Source organism: Perca fluviatilis, chromosome 15, assembly GCF_010015445.1.
Source record: "Perca fluviatilis chromosome 15, GENO_Pfluv_1.0, whole genome shotgun sequence".
NCBI lineage: Eukaryota > Metazoa > Chordata > Actinopteri > Perciformes > Percidae > Perca > Perca fluviatilis.
Genome location: NC_053126.1, coordinates 19161032 through 19174944, shown reverse-complemented (window position 1 = coordinate 19174944; position 13913 = coordinate 19161032). Strand labels below are relative to the sequence as shown.

At 42.3% G+C, this 13913-nt stretch overlaps 1 protein-coding gene across 1 annotated transcript in view; it reads right to left on the bottom strand.

The window, feature by feature from the left end:
• The window catches only part of si:ch211-210g13.5 (inactive phospholipase C-like protein 2), an 80922-nt gene that overhangs the window by 35594 nt on the left and 31415 nt on the right, over window positions 1–13913 (bottom strand). Inside the window, 2 exon segments of the mRNA XM_039824612.1 lie at window positions 1189–2653; window positions 2655–3670. Coding sequence (XP_039680546.1) covers window positions 1189–2653; window positions 2655–3670 — 2481 coding nt within the window.

The following is a 13913-nucleotide window of genomic DNA, read 5'->3' as shown; positions in this document are numbered from 1 at the left end:
CAAGAGTCTGCTACTCTAAACTGACAACCAAAAAACACCCAGCTAGGTATTTAAAAGGCTGTGTTGTAATTTGTAAAATGAACAAATGAGACAAGCTTTATATCATACCCTTCAGTCATCACAAACAAAATGATACATGCACTGTAAGACTTCTGCTACTGGTCTTCAGCCAAATATACACCGTGGTTACTAATCTTCATTTGCTCATCTTTAAAGTAATGCACAAGTGCCTAGCAACCCAGTCCTCTTCCATGGGCAATTATCGTTACTCATTAATGATAACAATATTCATAAACCTCATAATTGTACAGCAATGTCACTTTATTACCATTCTCTTCTACAACATAAATAGAGCACTATTAGCAACAAGCCTCTATCCACAACAGCAAGTGAAATGAGTCTAACCAGAAACAGTTACATCAGTTTTGACCTAAAAAGTCATGCAGTTTTATTCGGTGGAAAAGGTGTGTCTGTCTTTTCATATCTTGACCTGAACCCAATATGTAGACAACCATTAAAAGTGAGTACTGTAACAGAACATTAATTCAGAATACATGTAGATTGTTAAGCATACCAGGGTCTGCAGAGCATGAACATCAATGATTTTGATGATCCTGCTATAGCACTGCATTTTCACCAAAACATCTACTGTATGTGCAGAGACTTGAAAATGTTGGATTTGGATCCGAGTGTCTCCAGCAAAGCCTCAAAAGTGGTTTATACCATTTAAAAAAAAGTATTGCCAGATTTTCTTAAGAACAGATCTGCAATATTGCCATAGCCACAGACTGAGCACCCAATCTACCTAAACATAGATCAAGTGCTAAGTCTAAAAAAAGTGTAGCTCTAAGATGATTGAGTGAAGTAACTGGTGGAGAACCAAATCATCAAAACTGAATGCAGTGAGAGCCACCAAATGTTGCACTTCATTGAGTCTGTGTGTTGCCATTGTTTATAAGATAAATGGCATAGAATTAAATTATTTCATTGAACTTTGGACCACAAACACACTAATCAAAGAGTGATCTATGACATTATTTACTTGTTCTGAATGAACAACATCATAAGCACTTCACCAGAATGTAAAAAGACCTTCAAACAGAACTCCTGCTTTACACACCCCAATAGCCACTTGGTAAAGGTTTTGTGATTATGTTTCATAAATACTTTAAGTATGTAGTTCCTTACCTGCACATTTTCTCTGAGGTCTGTGGCCTCCCTGAGGGGCTGGGTGGAAGCTCTGAAGAGCTCGTCCACTACTTTGATCCCTGTGGTCTTGGTGGTGGTGTACTCCCGGGCCTTTCTGCTCTTCCTGACAGACAGACCCCTCTTATGTGCCTTTCCTCCACCCCTCCTGTTGGTGATGGCTACATGGACAAACAGGGTGGTGTTGGGTAGGAACTCTCCCGTCAGTGACTGTAGGGGGACATGTCTATAGCCTGGCTGTAGGCACTCAAATGGGATGGTGTACTGGCCAATGAACTCGTCTCCAATGTAGTCGTCATCCAGCACCACAAAGCGCAGTACTGCAAGTTCTGGTAAATTTATCTGGAATTCAAAACTCTCATCAAAAATAGGGTTGTCACCATTCTGGGACACAGTCTTGGTTCTTTGCTCAGCACAGTCAGCTGGAATGCCGTGGATCTCCACATATATGTAGGGCTCCACCACATCACCCTTAGCTGCAGAGCCGCGAGGCTTGGGCAGATTTTGCCCACTGATGACCTTAATGTGAAGAAGCTGGGCAGACACTCCTGGCAGTGAGTCCCGAGCATTGGCACTAAAGTAGGACACCTCCTCCCTCATGATGGCTGGCCGCAGAACATACCCACAGTTTCCATTCTGCCTGAACCAGCCTAGGTTGAGGTCCATCATCAGGCCTGGCGTCTGGTAGTTCATGGCCACAATCTGGCAGCCACACTTCCAGAAATCCTGGGGGTTCATGTTGCTGGCATCAATTCTCATAGGTGTGGGATATACCCTGGAGAGAAAGCGCTTGTTATAACAGACAAATTCCTCTGGGAACTCATTGGCAAACCTGTTTGCATCAACCTCATTGAAGGAACATATCTCCCAGTATTTTTGGTCTCGCTTAGAGATCTCAAAGTCCCTAAACTGGATTGACTTGCAGAGAGATACAAGATCAGAGAGCTCCCTGCACAGTCTGAGTCTCCTGTAGCTTAAGCCATTTAGCTGGTCCTTCTCATCAGCTCCCACTCTTCGAGACATTTCCAGACCCTCCTCCTCATCTGTCACGTCACCCTCATCAGTGCAGTTGGGCGGTAGCCTCTTACCTTTAATGAGGATTTTACCTTTGAGTTTCTCAGGGGAGGGTAGGTAGTTTTCCTCCTTGAATGGGGGTTCAACATACAGCTTGTCCCCAAGAATCTTCTTCATATGCTGTGCTATGACCCTCTGCTGGGGGATGGAGCAGTGGGTCACTAGGCAGAGAATCAAGGGATACTCTGAGCTCTCAAAAGCATATTGGTTTATAATGTCCAGGACTTTAGAGAAAGCTAGATGTGAGGCTACAGAACTACCCACATACACCACTGGTTCATTATCAGGGCCATCCCATACAATGACTTCAATGCTGCGACAGCCCATTCTTAGAGCTTGGGGGTTTTTTTTTTTAGATGCATTGATGTGGACTTATCTCAAAAAAAAAAAAAAAAAAAAATAAGTTGATGTAGTAGTGGGACAGAGGCTGGGTCATATCCTGGCACACACGTTTGTGCTGAGGGTCAAAGATGTGGCATTCGGAGGAGAGGAGGTAATGTGTAAAGCCATCAATGGAGAGGTAGGCCCTCTCCCTACCTTCGGCGGATGGCTCAAATTTCTGAACGATATCCCTGCACATATCCTCCGTTACACCTTCCACACCCTGCTCAACCTCCACGAATAGCATCAGATCTTTACTGTCCAGATACTCCTTGTTACTGGAGAACTGTACCAGTAGGAAGAAGATCTCTGGCCGTGTGCAGAGCTCACAGTAGGCCTCCACAAAGGTGTCCATGTTAATGCTCTCTCCATATTGGTCTTTAGCTTTCTGGAGTTCCTTGAACTTCAGCTCTATCCTAGACTCTTTCATTCCAGGGTTGAGCCCCTTGATTATCTGGGTGGCCCTGAACAGGTCTATGTGTCCTTCCTTTTCCATATCTGCCAGTTCAAACACTGAGCCAATCCAAGACGTTCGCAAACTCGGTTGGCTGGGTTCTACCATGTCTACAGTGTGCCGGCCATAAGACACCAGATACCTCAGGCCCATCACCCAGGTGCTGACGACATCTGCTGTACTGGCTACCAAATCTAAGGACTCATAGTTATCCCCATAGATGATTGAGAAGGCACATTCATCAGGGAACTGATCTGAGAGACCATTGCTGCGCAAAACTGGGGTTTTCTTTCCCAAACGGACCTCCTTAATGCCCTTGATCTCTAGTTTGGCCTTTTCTGAATCCTTTTTTGATGGCTCCCAACGGAGCCAGTGCATGTCTGGATCCAGCAGAAAGTAGCGGTTGTACATGCGTGAGTTAGAGCGCACCTTCTTCATCTCACAACCCTCCATCATAAAGGCCATGCAAGCAGCTGTGCTGTTGATCTTGCGGTCATTTGGCATTGAGCTGAAGGACACCGTTTTCTTCCTCACCTGCCTCTGTTTGGAACCATCCTGGAAACAGAATGGGATGGGGGAGGGTTGGGGTAGAGAAGGATTTATTGGTTACACTTTGTATCTGAAATCATAAAAAAAGCAGTAAACACCACACAGAGATTATAATGTATAGAAGAGGAGAACAGAGACAAAAGGCTGAGTTAGCACCTTTATCATTGAGTGCATTAGATAGATAGATAGATATATGCACATTAAACCTAAAAGGAAAATCCTAAATCCAAACACAAGCTGTTATGCTGGACATGATAAAATCATTCCCATTAGTAAACTGTGCAGAGCTGCTGAACGTATAAACATGACGAAGAACGGGCTGCCATTAAACACACAGTTATCAACTGCTTAGTGGAAATCTTTTCTTCCCAGCATGTTTGCTCAACATGCATGAGCCCATCTTATGAAGATGGGACACAGCGGTGGATAGGCACGATGCAGGGGCTTCTTTGACATCTGAATTCAAATGGCAAAAAAGCAATCAGTCCTTTTTAATATATTTATGATAGGCCAATAGCCTCAGAGATAATTATGTGCTTATTTAAAATTAACATCTCCTTGTCTAATTTTTCTGCTAATGTTTTAAATTGCATAAAGTAACTTAATGTAAAGGCAGAGTAACTTCTGGGGTTTTCCCTTGAGACAAATTGTAATATGCAGTAATGCATGAGGTCTGTTTCTTTTTTAAACAGGACTGCTTGCTGTAATGATAGGTTACAGAACTTGAGATACAATTTTGGCTTGGCTGAAGTCACAATGATTTCATCCCTCAAACAAAGTTGAGAGCTTTAAATTTGGTTTCAAATTACCTTTTAACTGCAAATGAGATGTGGTTAAATAATTATCCTGTGGGCAACCTCTCATAAATACATTTCTTGCCAGCCGATTCCAAAGACATTGCAATGTTTGTTAAAGCTCTGTGGAGACGGTCTCTCTACAACCAAGGCAAAAGCCAAACTTGTGAAAGTAGTGAAACAGATGCGGCACACACACCCTGCCATGACATGGCTGAACTTTTGCAGCTTTTAGGTCATGAGCCTAGCTGGCAGAAAGCAGACATACAGCACTGCCCTATTTCCCCACAAGGCTGTGGTTAGCTAGAAAGCCTGAATGCAGATGGCCTGGTTGAGGGCTTGGAAAATAGGCTTGTTGAATAATGCAAACCACAGAGAACAGTACAGTAAAGTAAAAACTAAACCAATCCACAAATTACTGTTACATATTAACTATTCTAAACACAAAGCCTTTGAGACTGTCATTGTTGAAACTCAAAGGACAAATAATTTTTTTAAATAATTTTGTGAAAACATCTATTACCACACTCACGTGTCAGTAGTGATGCTTGATTACTACAACTCTGATATGAAACGCATGTAACCAAAGCCACCTAATCTCAATTTTCCTCCTTGTTCCATGTCTGTTGATCAATTTTAGTTTGAAGAGAGGAAGCTAGAAAGGGCAAAGGACCCCAGGGCTATGGAGGAGTCAGTATGTCTTTCCCCCAAGACAGTGACTGCCTGTACAGGTGTGATGGATCTCCCTTGAGCATGAGTTGTGTACTGTAGTCACAGTGAAAAGCCTCAGGACAATCCATCTTTCACCTGACGGTCAGAGGCAGATGACGCCCGGCACCTCATCGCAATTAATGAGCACCACTTGATGCAAAGCTGAAGATATGACATGATGATCGCTCTCTGGTTTTGCCCTTGTTTTACGACCTCTATCTCTAACCCCTACACATAAGTACTCAATATCATAATTAAAAAAAACTGTAATCTATAATAAAGATTACAATTACAATTCTTTAATGTCAATGAAATACCTTTTGGAAATTCTAGATTCACTGCTCTTGCATGAGATGGTGTGCTGTGGCCCGATGCTGGGACCACCCAGGTCAAAATGGTTGTTCACAATGTGTTAAAATACAGTTATTCAAGCATTTATTTTCTCCTCCTCGAGAAACACTTGCATGCAATTGCCGTGAGAGCTAGTGCCAAGACCAACAGGCACATGGTTATGCATGTGCTCTTGCCAGGACTGTGAGGGTAAGGAGGATGCTGTTGGTTCAGCTGGAGGATAATACAATTCCAACTCTTTCACAGAGGTAACCTTGAAATAAAAAGAACTGGTAACACTTCATAATAATGGTACATGAATTATCATGAATTCCCTCATATAGTACTTCATGAACTATCAGTAATGTACAAGGATTAATAGTATCTCATGCATGACTAAATGCAGGAACAATGTGTTAATTAATGCATCACTTCATCATGTCTGTGGCCCTTCAAATAAAGTGCTGATCTGGTCCATCTTTAAAATTCATTAATAAGATATGATTTATCAATTTTAAAGATGGACCAGGTAAGCTCTTTATTTGAAGGGCCACAAACATGAAGTAATAAAGAAGTCATGTTTAGTTAATCATGATTACGATACAACTCTTTAGAATATATGTACACTGCTTTGGCTGGTCAGTTTCAGACATGAACATTATTAATAAATCAGAAATCATAATTATTCAAATACCTTAATTGATTAGGTATTAATGATTGCATTAATTAACATATTCTTCCTGCATTAAGTCACACATGAGATACTATTAATCCTTGTACATTACTGATAGATCTAGTACTACATGAGTGAATTCAGGGATTTTCATGTATGAAATCATGCATGAATTCATAATTCATGTACCATTATTATAAAGTGTTACCAAAGAAGAAGGCAGACAGACCACAGAAGTGATTCTTGCTAACCCTATCTTTTTTCATTTTGTCATGCTCTTGATTCATCCAACAAGTCAGATAATGATAATAATAATAATAATAATAATAATAATAATAATAATAATAATAATAATAATAATAATAATAATAATAATAATAAGTCAGAGATAAATCTTGAGGCCGTAATCAAGAGATTACATTTAAACCTAAATGGCATGCTCCTTTATTTGACTAGCCTGCTACAGTTAACAATAGCCTATTTTTAAAACAGTTGGTCTCTCATCTGGTTTGCTCTTCTGCTCTTTTCAAAAGTCAACCAGATGGGCGTCTACATTGACTGGGGTAGTGGGGTGGTGGGAATGTGAAGAAAATACCCTGAGACAGAAAGCAGACTGAGCAAGTGGCAAGAGAGGGAGATCTGTTCAGGTCTGATTGTTTCCAGGCATTCTTTAGGGAAGTGCTGTAGCCACAGAGAGTCAAAGAGTGCAAGGGTAATCTTGTGTCCCATTAACATGCTGTTACAATTAGCTGGACAGCCAGGTAGGACGACATGCTCCAGTCTCTCAATCAAAACCAATAGTCACAATGTGTCTATTAGGGGCCATTTCATATACTATTGAAACTGAATTCCGTTTATTGAATTTAAATGCAAAATCATAAGGCTAGTGACCTAGAGGTAAAGGAATAATCAGTTGTCTATTCAAAAGTGCGTTGTGGATGTATGCATAAATAACCAAAGTTAGGGCCAAAAAAGAGAAACAAAGCACAATACATTTTCAATCATAATTTCGTGAAAATTTCCTTCCTTTTATTTATTTTTTTACCTTTTTTAAAATTTCTGCCTCCCCTTGATCGGCCATTCTTTGTTGCACTCTCTCACCATTATTCGCAGCCCCTGGGGCCTTTCCTGATAGATATGTCAGTATTTCTGATAATGTGTGTGTGCTTAAGTGCTTCTGGCTTGGCTGCCTGTTGCTGCAGTGATGTGGGGGTATTTCGGTAGTCCTCCACACCTCCCCCATCCCCTTTCCTGTGGTGACACTGACTGCCCCGGGCAGGGTCAAACACTCCCTGATGGAAGGGTGAAGCTACTGGAGACGGGGCAGGCTGTGAGACGAGTCCCTTAACATCCTCTGGGCAGTGGTAAGTCACACTCTCTCTACCTCCCGTCACAGTTGTCACACCCTGATGCTGGGCGCCATGAGCAGTACGACATGGGGAACTTAACTCCAGGGAGGCAATTAATGCAACATGAGCATGTTGCCTGTTACAATACAGTGCCCCACTGAGTGGAGTATGCCAAAACAATAACTCTTTAAAATGGTACTGGAGGGCATAATGGACAAGCTTTTTTTTTTTTTATAGACTTCCTATCTTTGTATAATTTAATAACCATTATATTTCCGATTTTTTGGTTATATCATCTTTAAAACCAATATACATCTGGTTGGTTTCCCATACTCCCCCGGTCTGCTGTGTGTCCTGGAATGCAGCACTATCAGAAACTAACGCATGCTTCATATCCGGAGAGTGTGTATGTTTTTTGCAGGTGCAACACAAGCACCCCAACAAAAACCCCAGGGTTTTCTCGGCTGCCTGATCTTTTCTTATATCAGAAAGCACAAGCAAAACTGAAAAATGCATCGTTCTGCAGCTCAACATTTGAAGGCTACATTAAAAAAAAGGGTATGTGTCTCAGCCACTGGACTGTCATAGGTTAGTATGAGCAGAGTGCTGAGCCGCTCAACCTGTTTTTGAAAACACAGAGGATTAATCTCTCCCCTAAAGGTCTTCCTGTGGGACTCTGGGCATGCTGCCTATTTCACTACCCACTGCCCCACTTCCTCCCCATCCCATCAAACCTCAAACCATCCCACCTCTTTGTCACGGCTGGGCTGGCTAGCTGCCACTCGCTACTCCTCACTCCTATCATATCTCAACTCTAAAAAGGGGTCTGCAGGAAGTAGTCAGGCATGGCTCAGTTCCTCTCGCCCACAGAGCTACTGTGTCATTTGTGTGTGTGCAATGTGAACTGGTGAATAAGGCAACAGGGGAGCGTGGGTAACGGTGAATGAAGACAGAACAGAGCAGAGCCCTCTTGATGACGTGCTCTCCAAGATGTGAGTCACAGTTTGTGTGTTGCGCTTGCCTGAATGTGTGCTGGGGGATCATGGGATCAATGTCTACACACTTATAGAACACCCTGACAGTCAGCTAGTCACAGCTAAGCCACATTACACATCAAATGCACATATTGACGTTGATGTCAAACACAGCGCAATCAATCACACAAAGACAGAATTTGTGTAACCAATTACTTTTTTAGTCTCTGATATTACAGTCAAGGCAAAAATATCTTCCCCTCACATTATCAAATTATTAATTTTCATCATAGTAGCTATCGTTCTTGGAAGTGTTACCTCTCTGGACAAAAAATGAAGCAATAATTCACTGTCCAGGTAGAAATACTTTCACTATTTAAATTTTTATACAAATACTAATCTTATGCAAATGTATTATTTAAATCTGTTTTCCTTGAATCCTCTCAAACAAGATAGGGCAAGGTTATTCCAAATTTTGCATGCAACAAGTGATGAATGAGGAATTAATTACTGCACAGACTAAATTATCAAGTGAAGGTGATCTGATATTTATGGTCTTTTTTGGAGCAAGCCCAACACCGTTTCCTGCAGAAGCAGTAGACGTAAAGAGCCAGAGTTCTGGCTTTTGCCTTGAAGGATTTCACAGCTCAGTAAGCCCTGCTGTGCTTGGATGAGGTAGGTGGAAGGTCATCATCAGAACCCCCCTCCCTTCCCCTCCTCAGGTCTAGGCTGCCCACCACTACCCCAAGGCACCACACTTACAACATCCAAGATGGTTACACAAACTGACATCTAAATCCTGCCACACAGAGCTTAGGGCAGACATAACTCAGCCTCTAACAGACTCTACTCCCTAAATCTGGGAGCAAAGAGGCATCCATAGAGAGAAAGAACAAGAGAGAGGTAAAGTGGATGTATGCTGAGACTGTGCATATGCAAGAGGGAGAGATAGAAGTAGCAATTGACAAATTGAGAAAGAGAGCAACTTTAATGAGCTTAATGTCAACTTAATTTGTTAAGATGTTTTGGCAATGCTGTGCAACCTCAATGCCAATAAAGCAAATTAAATGAAATTTAAAAACTAAATTCTCATAGGGGGAAAGAGAGAGAAGAGGGATGGTGAGATAAATAAAATGTCAGCAACATTTTTGCCCTAGCAACATGGCATTTTTGATCTCTCATGCTCAGAAAGCATTTTTAAATTGAATACAGATTTTGGAAATAGGAGAGACGAGGGAGGGATAGAGAGAATAAAGAGAGATAGAGGAGGGAAAAGAAAGTCAGGGAGAGAGAGAAGTTGGGCCTTTCACCATTTGTCAATCTAATCTGTCATGTGGGCGACTTCTTTAATTCTCACAGCAGTACTTTCAGCGACACATCATGCAACTCTCGCAGAACACAAAGACAATGTGCGAATAGGCGAGAAAATCAAAGGTCTGAGTGGGGATGCGAGAGGAATTGAGTGTGTGCTCGTTTTTTTGTCCCAGTGTACGAATGGATTTACATTGTAATCCAGGTGGTCCATTGTGCACACTGTTACCTTGGATGTAAAGCCCCAGTTCTGCTGTTAACACTCTTTCCGTGCTCCGATAATAAGTGGAAATACCCCAGAGAACTGTGAACAAGCTGAAGAGCACCAAACAGTCTCACTAATTACTGACCCACAGAGAGTAGAGGTCAATGCTATCGAGCTGTGGAACCACAGAAAAAGGCACCATGTGCTGCCACCCAGCTTACATAATATAGTCACAAAGCATTTGTGTTTAGGAGTGCATTTTTTCTTACTATCAGTCATGAGATGACTCAATACATTCAGTATGGCACGTCTACATGTTTGGTCATAAATCATATCACACCTTTCTGAGTTTAACGCACATTTGAATGCACCCACGAACATACACATGCACACCAACGTCAGGCTCTCCTGTGGTTTCTCCATCACATCGCCCCTCGTTTTCCCCAGCTGCTTTCCTCATGCTTTCCATCTACTGCCGTCACCAATGGGGCCAATTATTTTCTGCAGAACCTATTTCATAAGCTCACTTCAGGTGAGTTTACGCGTGTTCATGTTTGCATGCTTGTTGCTAAGCATGAGGGAAAGAGAGTCTCTTATCTTTTGCAGGGTCAAGTCACATCCAGTTTAAGATTCCCTCACATATTCCTGTCTTATCAGTCTGTGGTCATCCTCTTCCGTATAGGCAAGGTGTCCGCTGTCAATCTCAGCTCCCACTCTAAGTGATTGTGTGTCTGTCAGGTCATGTTGGTAATTCTGTAGAAGCTGTGTTAAATAACAACACAATAATCCTGGTCTGTGGGAGGGGGGAGACACAGGAGGGGTTGTTTGTCCCCGGATTCCCTAACAATCTCCTGCCGAACTGTTTTCCCTGGTTAAGCGGAGGTTGTTGGAAGGTTGTTTTATCAGCTCATATTCATGCTTTCTATCTCCTCCATTTATTATGCCAACTATGTACAAGCTCTGTGCCCCAATTCAACTAATGTGGCTGAGTGTCCCAGAACAGAATCTGCCAAGACTACAGGGTTTGATTCTCACTGGAGCCACTTACACATCTAAAAATGCATGCACCTATGGTGCTGTCAGGAACTGTTGCTGTCAGATGAAAATCTGTATCTCCTAAAGCATCCAAAGGTTTTCACTACTTAAAGCTGCAGACCTTTGTAAATTGGTGTTTTGAAGTGCCCATATTATGAAAAATTAGAAAAAAATAGTTTATTATTTGGGTTTTTAGGTGTGGGTAGTCAAATCCTGTGCATGAAAAAGATCAACTTAATTTTACAAGCTGTGACGGTTGTCTCAGTTAGGAATAGGATGCTCTTATCTCCTGCATCACTTATTTTGGTGAGTGGATCAAGTTATGTTAGTTTTCTTAGTCAACTAACACATGATTTTGTCACCTAATCGATTAGTTGATTTAATTGACAGACCTGTAAAACTCAAATCATGCAAAAGACCACTTTATATCTTAACTTTACCAGAGATTTGCTCACAAGGTTATTGGGAATAATTCATTCAGCATGAAAGCAGCATCAAAAATAGTAGACTAAGATCAAAACAACCGATTAGTCGATTAATCGAGTAAGAGGGGGCAGCCCTAAATATTTCCATGAGCCAAACACTAATTGAATTTTACAGGACATGGACAACTGTGTCTCCTTCCAACTCCACTAAAATCATGAGAGTCAATAAAATTGGAGTTGCTGGGTTTTTATCTGACAACAGCCTTATGCTAAGCCAAGTCCCTCACAGCTACTGCTACTGAAGGCACTCATCGACTCCTATCAGACATAACTGTTTAGTACTCCCTCATGGTCTGCATTGCTTTAATTAAACAGTGTTGTCTGATCTCAAAACATCCCTCTCATTACATTCATTACCACAGTGTGTTCTCATTTCCCCAAAAGGTTTTCAGCCACAGGCACCGGATCTGTCTGCCAAAGATGTGGAGGATGTGACATGAAAGTGTGTTTGCCCAACACCTGATGATGACCAATGAAAGGATAATAGTTGACACTGGCTTTGACGCTTGCGTCCCATCATCAGTCCTCTCCTTTCTCTCTATTGCTTGTCCTTTCACTCTCTCACTATTGTTTGCTCTCCCACTTTGTCTTTCTCTCTGTCACTCAAATCAATCAATTTCTTTTTTCTTGTCTTACTCTCTCTGTCTATTTCTCTACATATATCCCTTCATATAGCACCATATAAAAGATGTCAATCAGTAAATGATATAAGACTTCCTCAGTAACATCTGACAGAGGCAGCTGTTTTGAATAGTCTGCCTAAGCTTTGGTCGCAACAAAAGGGGAAGCCAGAGGAATCCTTATGGTTACATGCACACGCACACCCGCACACACCACACACACACACACACACACACACACACACACACACACACACACACACACACACACACACACACACACACACACACACACACACATACAGGAAGTGGAAATTAGGCTATCCTCTGTTTCTTCTCTGTGTTTCTATGTAAGACTACAGCTCACTTTGAACAGGAAGTGAAAATGTTGCAGTGGCTCTTTTGTGTAATGCTACCAGATGTGGCCTTTCTCTGATCCAGTTCCAATGGAACTTTGCACAGGAACTCTCTGAAGCGCTGACCATATACAGCCTGCGGTCCTTAGTGTTGCAGCGTGGCTAAGACTGACATGTTTATCACAGCCAGACAGCGGAAGCTGAGGATGAGCAGGGGGCTGATTAACAACAAATGTCAGCCTGTCAGTCCATGTGCCACACATCTCCGTGGCATTCACCCTACACCTCAGACACAATGCTCGTATGAAATGACAGCCTGCCAAAAGATTACAGGCAACTCTGCAAGAAAGAGGAAAATAAAAGAGATGTTATCTGTGCAGCGTAAAAAAGAAATGCAGTCTTTTAATGCCCCCCAAAAGATAGAGTTCTATTGAAGGAGTCAATATGGGATTTGCAAGTCTGAGCATGATGGTTTCATGACTATAAATAAAACCACTACAGGACAACAAGGCCACATGTTTCCTGGAGCTCAATCGTTGTCTCTCAGACTGCATGTCCCGGCATCCTCAATACTTCAGTTTGTCAATGTGGCCGCAGAGGCAGGCATAACCTTGACTGCCGTCTGCAATGCAGCGAATGCTGGGTAGAGAGAAGTGTCCCTGCCTGCCACCAGAGTGCTGTGCTGCTGCAGTACAGGACACCTCTGCTACACTCCACCCACCCACCCCTGAACAGTAGCAATGAGTGGTGAAGATAAAAAAAGGGGAGAAGCATCCTGCACTGTCCTCTGACAGATGTGCCTTGTGGTGTTCACACAAACACTCACACACCACAGCCTGTCCTTGATAGCGATTCTGTGTTAGTCGACAAACCACAAGACCCTTAATCAATGCCTACAGTTGTTCTTTTCACGATCCAAAAAGAAGTTCCGTTTTCCCTTCTACACCACCTCATGTGTATACACACACACACACACACACACACACACACACACACACAATTGTGGAAGTTTACACCTGCCTCCAGGTGCAGCACACTCACTCTCCAAACGCCCACCATGTATGTATTTTAAATTTCCACAGCTGAGAAACTATTTAGATCCTGGAGTAGAGAAAGAGGTGAAGGAGGCTAAAAATGGCAAGTGTTCAGTGAAGTCCAGTCACCTGTGTAGGTGCAGAGTACTCTGTGTGGGTAGAAGAGCAGGCGTTCTTACTGTAGCTCAACACACATGGAGCCTTTGGTAAAGGCAATTGTTTTCTTCCAAACCCCCATCTCTGCTCAGTGTTTGGCAAAAATAAGACTACATCTCTGAGCAGGCTTTGATCAATGATGCATTTTCTCTTTGACACATTCTACGCCTGCATCCGTGAAGCCCACTCAACTCTATTAATAATCCCTGTGAGCCC